The sequence below is a fragment of the Mustelus asterias genome, chromosome 17 (genome assembly GCF_964213995.1).
Source record: "Mustelus asterias chromosome 17, sMusAst1.hap1.1, whole genome shotgun sequence".
Taxonomy (NCBI): Eukaryota; Metazoa; Chordata; class Chondrichthyes; order Carcharhiniformes; family Triakidae; genus Mustelus; species Mustelus asterias.
The window spans coordinates 48,073,460-48,090,954 of record NC_135817.1 but is presented as its reverse complement, the minus strand read 5'-3'; the positions used below and the strand labels follow the sequence as shown (position 1 = coordinate 48,090,954).

Sequence of the window (17,495 nt, the reverse complement as noted above, 5' to 3'; positions counted from 1 at the left end):
GTTAGTAATGCTAAAGCATGCTTCCCTCATGAGCAACTCTTCCACTTCAAGTTATCATCTGAATCAGACATTTAATTTGTCCTCATTATACATATCTGATTCTTCCCATCGTTGTTTGGCATGGATAAAGTACAGAACACTTCGCCAACAATCCTTCACAAATTTACATATTAAAACATCAAAAAAATCTGCTTACTTGATTAGTGCTGCAATTATCTGAACATTTAATGCAGAACCACTGACAAATCGATCATGTAGAATCTGAAATCCATTCAATGTCCCAAACTTGTTGATAAGATCCACAAGCCAACCCTATAGAGAAGTTAGAAGTTGAAATCCAAGTTATCTATATACATTTAAACTCCATAGTAACAGGGTTTTGGCAGTTGAGAAATCACTGAAAGCTTGTCTTTCTATAACTTGTACTATTAGATCAAACTTCAAAAATGCAGTACCAATTCCTGATTTATGAAGACAAGAGTAAATGACTTGATCCTCTGTCACTGTGATCAAGTTGTTATAGAAGCGCAATACTTGTCAACTCTTGTACTTTCAAGTTTGACTCGAGTGAAAGCATTTTGTTCAAAGCAATCCCTCTTCAAAGAAATGCTGACCAATTTCTCAACTTAATTAGATGAAAATATTAGAGTTAACGTCAAAATCAACTGAAGACATTTTCTTGTTTTTTTGGATAAACGAGGTGAGGGATATTTCCACACTGACCACCAAGTGAAATACCATTGGCCAGCAGTTTACTTAGCATTAACGTGCTTTCACTCCAACCCCTCAAGTGCATTCATAGTATATTAACTATCAACTTCCTGGATCACTAACTCTGGAGCTGTGAAAGCCGAATTAACAATTTGTGTCAGGCCGACACCGATTGGGAACCTTTAAGGCCCAAATGCTGCGAGTAAGGATATACTGTGTGTGTGTGTGTGTGTGTGTGTGTGTGTGTGTGTGGGCGGTGGGCAGGGGAGCTGACTAGCTCAGAGAATTAGCTTGTTGACATCCAACCAGCATGCTAATAAACTGTATTAACCAATTTCTCATTGTTTTTGTCCTTAACACCTTTCCTACCCTCTCCACGAGGTATGGTTCCACATTATAATTGCTTTGCATCAGACATAGGCACAATCCTGTGCAAAGCTCTGATTAGGACAGTAGTTCAAAAGGAAGTAACAGCTAAGCCTTTCCTGCCCTGAATTCAATGTCCACAGACACAAAGCACCAGCTGGAACTATAAATTAATAGGATTGGGAATCCTGCAGAATTGTTTCCTCTATAACCCATAGGCACTCAGGTGAACTTTAGAATTCCAGTTGCTGCTTTAAAAAGCTAATTCAGCAGAGATCCAAGATCAAATCTGAAATATTTGGGCTCAGCTGTTCAGTGGATAAACCTGCAGAGTCTCCCAGGGAACGAGACTGAATGTTTATTTGATCTTTAAAATTTCACTTGTTCAGTATAATAATTCAGATTAACAGTAAAATAAGTGAATAAATCAAGATTGTACACTAGGACCAAAGTAAATGGCACAAATTAATCCAACATTATAGTTCTGAGGTGCACAGTTATAACCAAGTACACAATTATATTAAAACTCAATCAATTGCAACAATTGCCCATTAATTTACAATCGTGAAGTCCATTAAGCACTGCAAAAATGACATTCTCCAAACCTTTGGCGAGCGTGGGTCAGGTGGTCGAGCAAAGAGTTCATCTTCAGCCAGCTGGACTCCTGCAGGAACAGTCTCGGAGGGGCGTGTACCATTGTAGATATGAAATTTGCAATGAGGACTTAAGGCCATAGCAAGGAGTTCAAGAAGGGGAAACCAATCCTGGGACAGCTTGGCCACACACAGTTCTATGAGGCGATGAGTATTATTTATAATACATCTCTTAAAAAGGGAAGAAAAAATATTAGTTATACTTTCAGCAAATAAAGTATTCAAAACAACACACTTCATGATGGATTATATCAGTGAAAAGGTAATTCAATTCCAACTCTGGTCAGATATACTGAAATTCAGTCTGGGCAACATAAAACACTGGTGGAAAATATTCCATTAATAATAAGATGCAGCCCAATTTGGCCAATGTACTCTGCTATCAATTCGCTTTGTTTAAAGTCCACAGTATTATTGCTGAAATTGAGCCATTAAGTATTTAGCTGCTCAGCCTGGCTCCTACTTCATACTGATATAGGCTATTGAGTTGGATGTTCAGCCATGATCGTAATGAACTGCGGAGAAGGCTCGAAAGGGCCAAATGGCCTCCTCCTGCTCCTATCTTCTCTATTTCCATGACAAGTATCCATACCAGCCCCAGATTGAGAACAAGCCCCAAAGTAAGGTTTTGATCTTGGTTCCAATTCAGGACTGCATAGTTTTTGTCTGCAGGGAAAAGCAGGAAAATTTTCACAACTAATCCTCTTACAAGTGAAGTGCCTGCGGGTCGTGTTAATGCTAGCCTCACTTAAAAATCAAGTCACACTTTTTGAGCAAGATGAGCTAAAAGATGTAATAGTACAAATAATTAGACATGCAAAAACCAGAAGGATCACAGAAGCACATCTACTAATATCACAAATTACTTCAGAACAATGCCCCATCCTCCGCTACAGATTGAAAGCACATAAACAGTATTACTGTTCTCAATGCAATAATGGTATATGTTGTTGGAGAAATAAAGATAAATTTTAAAACCCAGTGTACAATTCTTTTTGTATGCTTCTCCAAGTAATTGAAAAGAACTGATGAAACTAATCCATTCAGGCACTCGTGTTGAAATACTGGCAAGTATATTATTGCTGATCACAAGAAGCTTTTTAATAAAGCAAACTGGAGCCAATAGATTTTGGCATTCCTCCACTCCAACATTGTTTTTCAGACCCATAGCTTTTCCCATCAACTTCACAAACAAGATGAGGGGGCTACTATTCGGGGTGCACATCATCCTCTGGTGTGATCTTTATTGGTGAGGATGGATACATCCAGATTCATGTGGCATCATGTGTGGGGTAGCATTTGATTTAAGAATTAATAGCAGAGCTGGGATGGAGTGAGAATGAGAATTTATTTTGCCTTAAATTCTATTCTAGGCCTGTCTATATATTTTATCCAATTTACAGGATGTGGGCATCACTGGCTAGACAAACATTTATTGCTCATCGCTAATCGCCCATCGCTAATCGCCCTTGAGGTGGTGGTGGTAAGCTGCCTTCTTGAACGGCTTCAGTCCCAGAGGTGTAGGTACACCCAGAGTGTTGTTAGTGAGGGAATTCCAGGATTTGGACCCAGTGACAGTGAAGGAACAGCAATATATTTCCACGTCAGGATGGTGAGCGACTTTGAGGGGAAATCTCCTGGTGGTCAAGTTCCCAGGTATATGCTGTCTTGGTCCTTCTAGATGGCAGTGATCATGGGTTTGGACGGTGCTGCCCAAGGAGCCTGGGTGAGTTTCTGCAGTGCATCATCGGTAGTAGGAGGATTGAATGTTTGAGGAAGGGACAACAGTCAAGTGGGCTGCTTTGTCCTGAATGATGTCAAGCTTCTTGAGTGTTATTGGAGCTGCACTCATGCAGCAAAGGACAGTGTGTTCCATCACACTTGCCTTGTAGATAGAGGATAGCTTTGGGAAGTCAGCTGGTGAGGTTAATTGCTACAGAATTCCTAGCCTTTGCCCTGCTCTCTTAGTCACAGAATTTATTATGGTTATCCCAGTTCAGTTTCTGGTCAATGGTAACCCTGAGGATGTTTATATTGGAGGATTGAGCAATGATTGTGCCACTGAATGTCAAGGGATGATGGCTAGATCCTCTCTTGTTGGAGATGGTCATTGTATGGCATTTGTATGGCACAAATGTCAGCCCAAGCCTGATCAATTCAAGATCAGCATGTCTAGATCAAAAAATAATATATGCTTACGCCAAGCTTATTTTTTCTCAAACTGAAGTTGTGAAAATTTAAATTATGTTTGGATTTGGTAAAAGTAATTGAAATAAACCAATAGCAAAATAGATTTTAATTCCTTGAAGCAGATGTGAATATTGTGACATTTTTATTATGCAATTGAATACATTTTTACTAAATGTTTTCAAAAATGTACTTCTTAAAAGGCTCTTGGTGCTACATTAGATAGAAGAGATAGGTATCTAGCTTTGTTGACAACACAAAGCTTACTGGAAACATAAGTCACAAGGAGGACACACAAGGCCACAAAGACATATAGACAGGCTTAGTGATTGGGCAGCAAAGTGGCATATGGGATATAATGTGGGGAAGTATTAGGTTATTCACTTTGGTTGCAAGAACAGAAAAACAAAATATTTTATAAAAGACATGAAACCCATAAATGTTGATGTTGGGTGTATTCATGCAAGGAACGTAATGTTAGTCTACAGGTTCTACAAGCAATTAGGAAGGCAAATGTTGGTCTTTATTATTTTAAAGATGGCACGGTGGCTAGCACTGCCGCCTCTCAGTGCCAGGGACCTGGGTTGAATTCTCAGCTTGTGTTACTGTCTGTGTGGATTTGCACATTCTCCCCGTGTCTGCGTGGATTTTCTCCGGATGCTCTGGTTTCCTCCCACAGTCTGACAGATGTGCTGGTTAGGTGCATTGGCCATGCTAAATTCTCCCTCAGTGTACCCGAACAGGCACCGAGTGTGGCAACTAGAGGATTTTAATAGTAACTTCATTGCAGTGTTAATGTAAGCCTACTTGTGACGCTGGTAAATAAACTTGATTACAAGAAAAATCGGAATACAAGGCTTGTATTCTTGCTATAACTGTACAGGTCTTTGGTTAGTTCAGTGGACCACTGCGTTCAGTTTGGTTCTCTTATTTGAGGAATGTTACATTTTCATTGGACTTGGTGCAACAAAGATTCAAAAGTTGGTTCCTGAGATGAGCGAGTTGCCTTATGCCGAGTGGCTGAGTAATTGGGCCTATACTCTCTAAAGAAAAACAAGAGGCAATCTCATTGAAACATACAGATTCTGCAAGGGTTTCGACAGGGAGTGTTTCCCATGGCAGGGAATCTTGAACATGTGGACAGGTTGTCAGGAAAAGGAGCCAAACATCTAGAACGGAGATAAGAAGAAATTTCTACAAAGGATGGTCAATCTTAGGGATTTTCTACCCCCAAATAGTGGTGGATGCTCCTTGGTGAATATACTTAAGGCAAAGATGAACAGATTTTGTGGATTCAGGGTATCAAGGGAGATGAGGAGCAGGCAGGAAAGAGAAGTTAAGGCCAATGATCAGCCATGATCCTATTGAATCGTGGAGCAGATTCAGGCCATGCAGTCACCTTCAGCTAATATTTCTATGTTCTTATGATACATTAGCATCCACTGAAAGAAGAATGACTTCAAACCAATAGCAAATCATTTAACAATTTGTTACACTAAATTAGACATCTGATTCTATGAAAACTACTTTTCTGTTTATGTGAACAATTCAAGCAGGTTAAAGTTAGGAACTCTTAATAGTTTAGACAAAATAGTAACACTAATTCCTATTTCATTTTAGTGATGAATGCAATCTTGAAGTCGCTGCAGGAGTTTGCAACAGAGTGCAAAATAATCAAATGATGCGATGCAAAATTCTGGCAGCAACTTAAATGTGTTATTTTTAATCGCAGACAGAACAAAATGTGAATGCACTAGCTTTCAATAGGACAGCAAATTTCTTTTTTAATTTGACAGTGCACTGATTAAATAGAATCTTCGACAGTTCTTTCCACTTTTCCAGCCTCAATATACTTAGCTGCAATAGAACAAAATAAGTATAAAACTTCAAGTACCCAGGGTAGACAAACACAACAGACCTAACATATTTGAATTCTCAAGACACCTTCAGTATAGTACCGCAAAGCAGATGCATGACTAAAGTTGGAACGTGTGAAAATAGCAGAATGGATAGCAAGCTGCTACAAAAAGAAAGTAGAGACAGGGTTAAAGGTAGTTACTGAGTGAGATAAAGAATTGGAATCAGTTTTCCATAAAGATCAGGTAGAGTGGTAGAGATGTAAGAAGGGAATTCCAGAAGCTGGGACCCTTCGTAACTCAAGCCAGAGCCAATAGTGGAGCAATAATGAAAGAGTTGCTCAAGAAGCCAGAATCAGAGGAATGCAGATATTAGGGGGGTTCTTTTTCCCCTTTATTCTTTCATGGGATTTGACATCACGGCAAAGCAAGCATTTGTTGCTCATTCCAATTGTCCTTGAACTGAGTGGCTTGCTAAGCCAGTGCAGAGGGGATTTGAGTGTCAAACACATCTGAAAATTAGAGTGCATGTATCTTAAAATTGTGGGATTGGAGGAAATTAGAGATAAGACAGGACAAGGCCATGGAGGGACTTGAAAACATTGATTAGTATTTTTAAGATCACGATGTGGTTTGGCCAGAAGCCAATATAGGTCAATGAGCACATGGGTGATGGGGGAATAGGACTTGTAAGTTAAGACACAGGCAGCAGAGTGTATGGAGGGGGTAGAAAGTAGGAGACCAGCCATGTGTGTGTTGGAACATTCAGGTTTAGAGGTAACAAACGCATGCATGACGGTTTCAGCAGCAGATGAGATAAGGCATGGTGGTATTATGGAGGTGGAGATGGGTAACCTTCGTAGTGCCACAATTAAGTCAGAGGCTTCGGATCAAATGTGACACTGAAGTTGCAAACATGCTGGCTCGATCTCAGATTGTTGCCAGGGAGGGGGATTGAATCAATTGTTAGGAAACAAGACTGAAGCAGGTCTAAAAAATAATGGGCTGCATTCTTCTCAATATTTAATTGGGGGAAATTTCAGTTCATCCAGCACCAGATGCCTGATAATTTAGCAACAGCTGATGTGTTAGGGAAATCAAAAATCTTACTGCTGTTCACCCACCCAGCAAGATAAAAACTTTTCTGCAAAATTCAAGAAATGATTCACTGACAGGTGTTCAAGTGTTGGATTAGGTCAACATCCAGGCTATCTGCCTTGATCTTCCTCCTATTAAGCTGCAACAACGGAATCAAAAGACTTTCTATTTCATCACCAAGGAAATCATTAAGAATCTTTTAGGCATTCAATCTAGAATAAATATAACTCAATGAATTTAACGAGTTTTTTTTTATACATTTGAGAGACATGGGTATTGCTGGCTGGCAAGTATTTTTTGCCCATCCCTAGTTGCCCTTAAACTGAGTGGCTTGCTAGGCCATTTTAGAGGGCAGTTGAGAGTCAACCACATTGCTGTGGCTCTGGAGTCACATGTAGGCCAGACCAGGTAAGGAGAGCAGATTTCCTTCCATAAAAGGACATTAGTGAACCAGGGAATAGTTTTTAAACATGCTTTCCATCATGCAGCATGCAAAACCATTATGAGACTAACTATGGTCCAAACATTGCCTTGCGTGGAATCTATTTGTACTTGTGCCGTTTGTCCCTATTCATTAAACCCAAAATTATAATTTGAGGCTTTATCTATCTGCATCTCCAAAGAATTTTGAATCTACATATCTGCATTAGTCCCTGCACATTCTTTGGTACCTAAATTTATCCGCACACACCTTGTTTTTCTTCTTAAAATACTTTGCCTCACATTTGTAAACTCGTAAGCCACCAAGTAAACCTGCTAATTTTTTGCGAACATAAACAGTGGACAATGCTGTCCCACACAGCAAGAAGTTTATTTAGAATGCCACATTTATGGGAATAGAGAAAGAAAACCTGTGACAGTTGCTGTACGGGTTGCCTTTTTAAAAAAAAACCATGTTATGAATGTGTATGTGAAGTTGAAGAAAATATTTGTGACAATTCAATTGCAGATGCTTAAAAAGACAGCATTTACTTAATTAGCATTTAATTTAGCATGAAATGAAAAGGGCCTGATACTCCATTCTAAAATAAATACAAGCTTCATTAATTTAAAGTGAACTATACCACAAGCAAAATACTTACATGGATCTCAAATTTCCAACCACTCACAGCCTCATCAGTTAGAATTTTTGTGAAGGAAATTGTGAGCCCATCACGAAAAAAGCGCTGACATGCTTCACTTTTAATATCAAGACCTTGAAAATGAAAAAAAAAATACATCTTATCAAAACTACTGGGCATCTGAATGATCAATTCCCCAACAATAGTTAAATGTCTTAGAAACAAATTTTATTATAATTAAACTATATGCTGTAATTACCATACATTATAATTTCCATAATATTCCTGCAGGAGAGAGTTAACAGGCCCCCCCCCCCCCCCCGCCCCCCTCAACTGCAGTACTTTACAGAAAACCTATTTTTCAAGATAATGGGGATTTATGAAAGTTTTCAAGTTTGATGAACTGGGTGGTTTTATGAATTCTCCAAATAGGAAAAAACACATTCAGCATAGCATTACTTGCTTCAAATTAAACCTTCCAACTGATATGACGATTAATGCAGCCAAGGAGCAGAGTACTTTTATAGTAATCACAAATATTATTAAATAGTGAGAAAGAATGCCACATCCAAGATAAGGCATTATGTTTTACTACAGAAGCTGTTCCACTGTGATGCGTCATATCAGATCTTCTAAATGAAAAATTTTTGTTCAGACATCTGGTGGATTCATCTTTGACTAGCTGCTATCGGTTTGCCTGAACACTGATTCATCATTCTTCATTGCAGTCCTACCACACAAGTATAAATGCAGCTGATACTGACCAAGGAAATTCACCAAGTGCCATGATCAGTATCCAAGAACCGGAAGACTGCTGAGCCCATGAAAGTTAATGGCACTAAATCACGGATTGACCTGGAAAAAATTTGTGAGAGAGAGTAGAAGTAGAGAAGCTGTTTTAGCTGGTGTGTTGGGGAACAAAACTCAGGGTGGTACATTTAAGGTAGTCCAATAGGGAATTCAGGACAGACTTTCGTGCCCAAAGTAGTTAAAATACAGAACTTGCGCCCAGTTAAGGTGACAAGCATAGATGTGTCTAAGGGGAAACTAATGCAGAGCATAAAGACCAGCAAGGGCCAGTTGAGCCATATGGCCTATTTCTGTGCTTTATAGATCATGCAATTATATGCAAAACAAAATATATAATAGCTTTCTCAAGCCAGGTCAAGAGTGCATGGATATGCTTTTGAGCCAGATAAATGAAAAATCTCTTAGGAAGATATCACCTACATCATGCAAGACTTTGAATAGAAAGGTTCTATCTTCCCTTTGAAAATAGGTATTATAACTCATAGCTTCCAAGGAAATGCATCATTCTAGATCAAATACCAAAAGGCAGGAGCAACAGTTAACCCAAAAGTAAACCGTTGCTTACAGATGGCTCTCCGAATAACATTATTTCTCCAAAACAAAAACATCTTCAATTTTTCCTCACATGATTAAAACATTGAGGCATTTCCTCAATTCTTGTAATATTGCGACAAGTCGGCCTGTTTGTATTCTAAAATTCAAGTCACTCATTTCTTCAGTATACATATCATTTCAAAACTTACTTTTTTTACTAAGATCTATAGCAGCTTCTAGTAGAACTTCTAATTCACCTTTAGGCAACACTGGAACTACCCAACGAGGTCTAAAGGAAGCAAAAAGGCAAGTTAGAATAACGTAGACAAGAATTAGCAATTTATTTAATTTTTCAGTCGAGATGCACTCACCTATTAATCATATCATCCAGCTTTGCCAAATCAGTGTGAGGAAATGCTGGCTCCTCCTCCTCAAGTTGAGGAGGTGCATCACCCTGACCTTGTTCATCAGGAGGGCTCACTGGCGAGTTCTCACTTGATGTATTGGGAGAAGAGGTCTGTTGCAAAGGAAAAACACACATTCAATGTTTAATTAATATGATTTTATTGTAATCCATAAACTGTGGTCTATGCTCAATCCATTAAATGTTTCAATTAAGGATCAAATCCATATTTTAAAATTTTTCCAAGAGTTTGATCCAGTCAACTAAGAAAATTAATCTCTCCTACACATGCTTATTTTGTTGGATACCTTTTTTTCAAGTAAAGTCCGCTTTATTCCAATGATTGGGGTGCTTATAATTCTACAGTACATTATCACAACTGGATTTAGAGACAGAAAAACTAATAGTGACCAACATCTCTCAAATAAAACCTTGAGATGATCTCATTAATATTCCAACAAGATTAGAGAACAGTGTTTTGTTAAATTTTCTTAATGAGAAGCAGGCCCATAAACGGGTTCGATATTGCCATTTAATAAAAGCTTTCATAGCACTGACCATAATTCAACTTTCATATCATGAATTTCAAAGCAAAAGTAACATTTAGTGACAGCTTTAGCTTAGTGGTAACAGTGCTGTCTCAAGAGTCAGGTTCAAACCCCACTCCAAGACATGAGCACAAAAATCTAAGTTGACACTTGATGCAGTACTGAAGGAATACTGCAGTCAGAACTGCCACTTTTTAGACGAGGAACATGTCTTTGGTGGATATAAAATAAAACTATTCGAGAAAGTGCAGAACCATAGACCTCTATGCCCTGACAAGTACTTATCTAGTAAGAAGTCTCACAACGCCAGGTTAAAGTCCAACAGGCTTATTTGGTAGCAAAAGCCACTAGTTCTCGGAGCGCTCACTGCTCCTTCGTCACGGGAGTGGGATTTTGTAAATTGAGTTTGTGTCTTTATATGCCCTGTTCGTGAACTGAAATCCCACTCACCTGACGAAGGAGCAGCGAGCACTCCGAAAGCTAGTGGCTTTTGCTACCAAATAAACTTGTTGGACTTTAACCTGGTGTTGTGAGACTTCTTACTGTGTTTAACCCAGTCCAACGCCAGCATCTCCACATCACAAGTACTTATCTCTCAAACAACAGCACAAAACATGATTTCCAATGTTTTGAGACCTTGCCATGTGCAAATTATCTGGTATGTCCCCCTATGTTACAAGAGCAAATACATTTCACCAGCTGCAAAGCAATTTGGGGAGTCACGTGGTTGTGAAAGATGTATATAATTCCAAAGACTTTCTTAGTAGCCTGGCTAAAAGAACTTTCATGTGTCTCAAATAAATTCACAATCAATCCCTCATCACATTTTCATAATAGGACTAGATCTGGTGTACAGTTTTGGAGTCTGTGGGACTGAAAGGGTAGTGGCAGGGTGGACAATAAATAGACAGTAACATTGAATAGTTGTTTCATTGACTGAAGGGAAGTATGCAGTGGTTTCCCCACATGGATCATCATTGCTCTTTTTGATATACATCAATGACAAGGACTTGGGTATGGTGGGGGGATAAAACCAGAGTTTGAAGATGACAAAATGGAGAAATACCTGACTTCAGGGGGACGTAGAAAGACTGGTAAAATTGGCAGCCATGAGGCAAATAAAATTTAATGCAGAGAATTATAAAGTGTTGTATTTTGGAAGGAAAAATGAGCCCAAGCAACTTAAATTAAATACAACTTTAGAAGGGTTGCAGGAACACAGACCCTCGGGGTTCACATACAAAAATCCAAAGATGAGGATGGTCAAAGACAAAAGTCTGAAAAATCTTTACAAAGAATCACATAATTACAGCATTTTTATGATCCGTAGTGAAATGCAAATGCTTCTTTGGCACTTCAATGGGTAGAATTATTGGACTTCAGTTGGGTAGAAAAATTAGTTTTCCCCTTGCTTACGTTCTATTACCAACCATCATGGCTGCGGACCAATGCAATTCCACAAAACAATGAAAATGACCTCAGCATTTCAGCCATTTAACGCGGTTACTAAACATAATGCAAGGTGAAGTAAATACTAACACCACAATATGACTGTGAAGACTTATTCATAAATCTGTGTCAAAGTTTACAAACACTGCTCTTATTGACTGGTCTGGTTTTGTCTTTTAGCAGATCCTAGATTTTAAGGGAGTGAATCAAACCCAAACAATCAGCTTGGTTTCTATTGGAGTAAACATCCTCAAGGGAAATATTTGGTCAGGTAAGTCTACATCAGAGATTTTCATCTTGACGACGTATACCTGTACTGGATTTTCTGCAGGTGAAGCAAAGCAAAGGTCTATGGAGAGGGAAGAGCAGAGGTTGAAAAACATTTCCAAAGGTGTAGGAATTCTGCCTAAAGGCAGAAATTTCTCATCCATGGATATAACTAATGGTTTCCCATTAGGAAACCTGTGTGGGGCTTTAGCTATTCTCTGTATCCAGGTAGAAAGCTATATATCCAAGTTTTCCAAGGATACAGATAGGTAGGACTCCCTAAGTAATTTAGAATAGAGCATGACACCATGAACAGATATTAATGGATTAAGTGATTGGACAAAATTATGGCAAATTGGTTTCAACACAAGTAAGTTGGACCAAAAAGGATAGATTGTGAAAAACTAGCAAGTGAAGGTCCAAAGAGACCTGGGAGTTCAGGTACATGGAGTACAATGATGTAGGAACATATTGACACTTCATGTCTGCTTCACCTTTCAATATCACGGCTGATCTGGTTGTGGTCTAAACTCCACTTTTCTGTCTGTCCACATAACCCAGGATCCCTTGTTTATCTAAAATCCAACTCAGTCCTGAGTAAATGTAATGACCCAGCCCCCAGTTTTCTCTGGGGAAGAGAATTCCACATACTGATGATGCTCAGAAAAAAAATAATCTCATCTCAATCTTAAAAGGGAGACCACTCATCCTTAAACTGTGTCCCCAGTTCTAATCGCCCCAACAAAAAGAACCAGTATCCACCTCATCAGGTCCCCTCAGGATCTTGTGTTTCAATATCACCTTTCATTCTTCAAACCTCCAATGGGTGTAGGCCCAACCTATTCAGCCTTTCTGCAGCAATCAAAGTGGCACAGAAAATAATCCAAAAGGCAAATTGAATTAGCCTTTATATTTAGAGGACTAGGGTACAAGGCAATAAAATCTGAGTTACAACTATACAATGTGCTGGTTAGATGATGCCATGAATACTCTGGACAGTTCTGGATACCACTCCTTAGGATGGATGCATTGGCTTTGGAGAGAGTGCAGCAAATTTACCAGAATGTTAACCTGGATCCAAGGGTTAAATTACAAGAAGAGATTACACAAACTAAGGTTCCAAGCCCAGGAATTTAGAAAATTATGGGGTCCTTTGATCAAAGTTTAAGAGATTAAGGAGAACTGATGGGAAGAGAAAGAGAAATTACCTAATTGAGAAACTCGTTTCAGACTAATGGATATAGCCTAAATGTTATGAGACTAGCTTTTCAATAGTCAAGTTAACAAATACTTCTAATTGCAAAAAGTGGGAGGGGTTCCACAATGGTAGTTGATGCTAGATCAATTGTTAGTTTTTGTAATGTTTTCACAAGTTTGTCTATAAACATATCTCAAAAAGAAATGGATGTAATTCAACAAAACCTGACAGATAGGGTATGGCCCAAGGAAGAACTGATTAGTTCAGGGCCAAGATGCAGATTTCGATCCTGGAATTTTTTTAAAGGCCGCATTAACATTGGGAGAGGGGATTTTAAAAAATCTTTAATGGGATCTGGGCATCATTGGTAAAGCCAGCATTTGCTGCCCATCCCTAATTGCCCTTGCCAGGCCATTTCAAAGGGCAGTTAATAGTCAACCACACTGCTGTGGGCCTACATGTGGGTCAGACCATGTAAGGAGAGCAGCTTTCCTTCTCTAAAGGAGAGAAGTTAACCAGTTTTACAACAGTTTCAATAGTGACAACAGTTTCATGGTCACCATTGCTGATAACTGGCTTTCAAATCCAGATTTTTATTAACCAACAGAATTTATTAAGTAATTGAATTTAAATCCCTTCAGCTCCCATCGTGGGATTTAAACCAGCGTCTCCAGGGTATTGGCCTGGACTTTTGGTTTATAGGTACAATGCCATTACCACCACCTCATTGTCTTCCCTAAAGCTGATACACAATTTAGAATGTTGATTTGTTTAGAATGTTGAGATTGTCTCAGCTACTGAGGAGGAATTTGTTAAGGCAATCAAAACATGAGCAAATATTTCAAGGCAGATTATTGGATATGGTTTGGTCTGAAGCCTCCCCAGTGAAATGGAAGCTCTTAAATTCATTTTTTCAGCTCTGTAGTTAGAGCATCAACCAGGCACAGAAAAGCCTCAAGAGCTGTGTAATTGTAACAATATTGAGTTAAAAGCTAATAAGCTCCCTCTTCACTTGTTAAATCTGGGATTGATACATTTTGTTCACCAAAGGCATTAAGGGATATGGAATGATGCTAAGTATGTGGAGTTGGCACACATAGCATCCTTGACCTCACTAAATGATGTAACAAATTTAAGGAGCTATTCCTATTCCTATTTGTCCATCTTTTGCATTAATGATGGTGAAAGAGTCGAAATGTAAATTTTCATAACTAAAGAAGAAATTTATGGTGTGGGCTTGGTGTTCGCGTTGGACTCAGATTATTTAACCTGATCCATCTTGAGCTAGATTTCGGTATAGTCTCATGTGTTACAATCCCAGCTGATGTTACCCCTGGACAAGTCAAATCTCAGAGTGGAACCCCCCCCCCCCCCCCCCCAAGAAACCATGGAATCATAGAATCCCTACAGTGCAGGAGGCCATTCGACCCATCACACCTGCATCCCCATAGCCCCACGCATTTACCCTAGCTAGTCCCCCTGACACTAAGGGGCAATTTAGCATGGCCAATCCACCTAATCTGTACATCTTCGGACTGTGGGAGGAACCCAGAGCACCGGAGGCAACCCACGCAAACATGGGGATAATGTGCAAATTCCACACAGACAGTGACCCGAGGCCGGAATGGAACCCGAGCAGTGTGAGGCAACAATGCTAACTGCTGTGCCACCATGCCGCCCATGGAGTGCAGTGACTGAACAGATTCAGAGTTTGTTGATGAATCTTTAATTAAAAAAACATTTAAAAAGAAAAGAAAAATGAACAATGTTACATTAGACAAAAAGGTTGGAAAGATTCCAATACAAAAGTAATATGATTCAAATATTCACTACTCCTTCACTCCACAAAAATTTAAAATCATCAATTTTTAAATTTCTTCCATTGATTAATTTTTCAATTTCCCACTTTTTAAAAATCCAGCTTTCCAACTTTTTTCCCTTGTGTCACCTCCCCCATCCCACCAGGGCCATCTGTTATCTGTCTTAGGTTGTCCTTTCGCACTGTTGACCTTTGTTCTGCCATTTACACATTCTGATCTCTTAACTGCCACTACCAGCACTCTTCTTACCTCCTCTGCCATGACATAAGCATTAAATTTATGGTCAACTTTAATAGATCACTAGCTAGCCTTTAATTCCAGCCTCATGTCCAATTCTGGGCTTCACACTTTAGGAAGAATGCTCAAGGCCTTGGGAAGGGTGAAGAGGAGATTTACGAGAGGAAGCATTTCAGTTATCTGGAGAGCCCAGAGATGCTGAAATTGCTTTCTTTACAGCAGAGGATAGTAAGAGAGCACTGATTTCAAGTGTTAAGTGTTAACAGTTCATTGGTAACAAATTCACCTTTCCTTTGTTGTACCCAGATAAAAATGCGATGGCACCTCGAGAGCCATTACATAAGCACAAAAATCTACACAAGCAAGCACAACCCCTGCAAACGCTGAAGATGGATGGCTGTATTGAGGGCAGTGCTGCTTTCTGGTGTGCTGAATATGAACAGAAGGTTATTGCTGTACTCAAGCATTGGAAAACTGGACAGAAAGTCCCTGCATCTCTCTGTGGCATGGGCAAGATTACCAAGAGCAATGCTAAGTACATGGCTATCAAGGACGCAGTCTTAGGCATCACACAACAAACCCACATTGTAACTGACCATGATAGTAAAAACTTTCTGAAAAGTAAGCAAACACCCATGGTCTCTTCTAGGCCAGTACATCAGTTTCTGTGAGAGACATATAGTGAAGCATTGCAGGCAGGAGACAGCAGCTAGAATGGCTATGAAACATCCATCTGTCAACAACTTGAATGAACGTGGACTAATAGACCTAGTTGGCATGCAGACTATGAAGGATGGAAGTTATTGTTTCATACTGCATTACATGGAATACCTGATCATGTTCCACGTCAATCATCCTCTGAAATCCAAGACAACAGCTGAGGTTGCCAAGCTGCATCTCATATTTCTAGACACCAGAGCTCCATATATTCTTCAGTCAGATAACAGAAGGGAGTTCACAGCACAGGTCATCCATAAACTAGCAACACTCTGGGAAGAATGGGTGTTGGTCAATGGGCATCCCAGACAACCTCAGTTTCAAGGCTCTGTGGTGATGTGAAGCTGAAGCTAATGGTCTGGCTGTGTAACAGTGGAGCTATGGTGTTCATTTTGTTCAGTGGGCAATGAACAGCAGTTACCACAAGGCTATAAAGATGACTCTTTACCAAGCACTCTATGGAAACAAACCAGGGTGTGGCCTCAGATAAAATTTGCCAGATGACTTCAACAGAATCTCCACAGCCATCGATGAACTGGAAAGACTTCTAAAGGAGATCTGGAAAATCCTGACCCTGAGCTGACCCCTGGACCATCCTCCAGGGACAATCCTGAGCTGGCCTCAGAACCATCCACCACGACTCAAAAAAAAGTCAGCCCCTGGGTCATCCAACATGGACGATTTTGAGTGAATCCCAGAACCATCACCATAGGTGACCTTGAGTTGGCCCCTGGGCCACCCAACATGGTAAGAAGTTTAACAACACCAGGTTAAAGTCCAACAGGTTTATTTGGTAGCAAAAGCCACACGTGGGCAGCCCTGAGGAAACCTCCAGTCCCAGTGTCATCATTTGACCACAGTCGAGGTGACCCACCAAATATTATAGATGTGGTGCTGCAGCAGATGGGACTAGTTACACCACTAGAACAGTTAAAAGACAAACAGAGTCATAGAGTTTTACAGCACAGCAGGAGGACGTTGTGCCCATCGTGTCCACACCAGCCAAACACCTAACTACTCTAATCCCATTTTTCAGCTCTGGTATTTCAAGTGCTCAACTAAATGCTTCTTGAATGTTGTAAGGGCCCTCCCCCACCATCACCACCCTTTCAGGTAGTGAAATCCAAATTTCCACCACCCTCTGGGTGAAAAAAAGTTTTTCCTCAAACCCCCTTCATATCTCAAGCACTTCACCTTAAATCTATGCCCCCCCGGTTTTTGATCCCTCCACTAAGGGGAAATGTTTCTTCCTATCTATATCCCTCAATTTTATACACCTCAGTCAGGTCCCACCTCAGCCTTCTCTACTCGAAGGAAGACAACCCCAGCTTATCCAGCCTCTCTTCATAGCTGAAACATGCCAGTCCAGGCATCATCCTGGTGAATTTCCTCTGCACCCTTTCTAGTGCAATCACATCTTTCCTATAGTGTAGCAGCGAGAACTGTGCACAGTACTTTAACTGTGGCCTAACAAGCATTTTATATAGCTTCATCATAATCTCCCTGTTCTGATATTGTGTCTCTCGGCTAATAAAAGGCAAGAATCCCATATGCCTTCTTAACCACCTTATCTACCTACC

At 39.9% G+C, this 17,495-nt stretch overlaps 1 protein-coding gene across 1 annotated transcript in view; it reads right to left on the bottom strand.

Moving 5' to 3' along the window:
* The window catches only part of usp9 (ubiquitin specific peptidase 9), a gene marked incomplete at its 3' end in the record, with an annotated part of 228,505 nt that overhangs the window by 161,914 nt on the left and 49,096 nt on the right, over positions 1–17,495 (bottom strand). The window contains exons 3-7 of the mRNA XM_078231879.1: positions 9,648–9,793; positions 9,486–9,565; positions 7,954–8,066; positions 1,683–1,901; positions 197–312 (exon numbers count right to left, since the gene is read on the bottom strand). Of these exons, the coding sequence (XP_078088005.1) occupies positions 197–312; positions 1,683–1,901; positions 7,954–8,066; positions 9,486–9,565; positions 9,648–9,793 (674 nt within the window). The remainder of the gene's footprint in view (positions 1–196; positions 313–1,682; positions 1,902–7,953; positions 8,067–9,485; positions 9,566–9,647; positions 9,794–17,495) is intronic.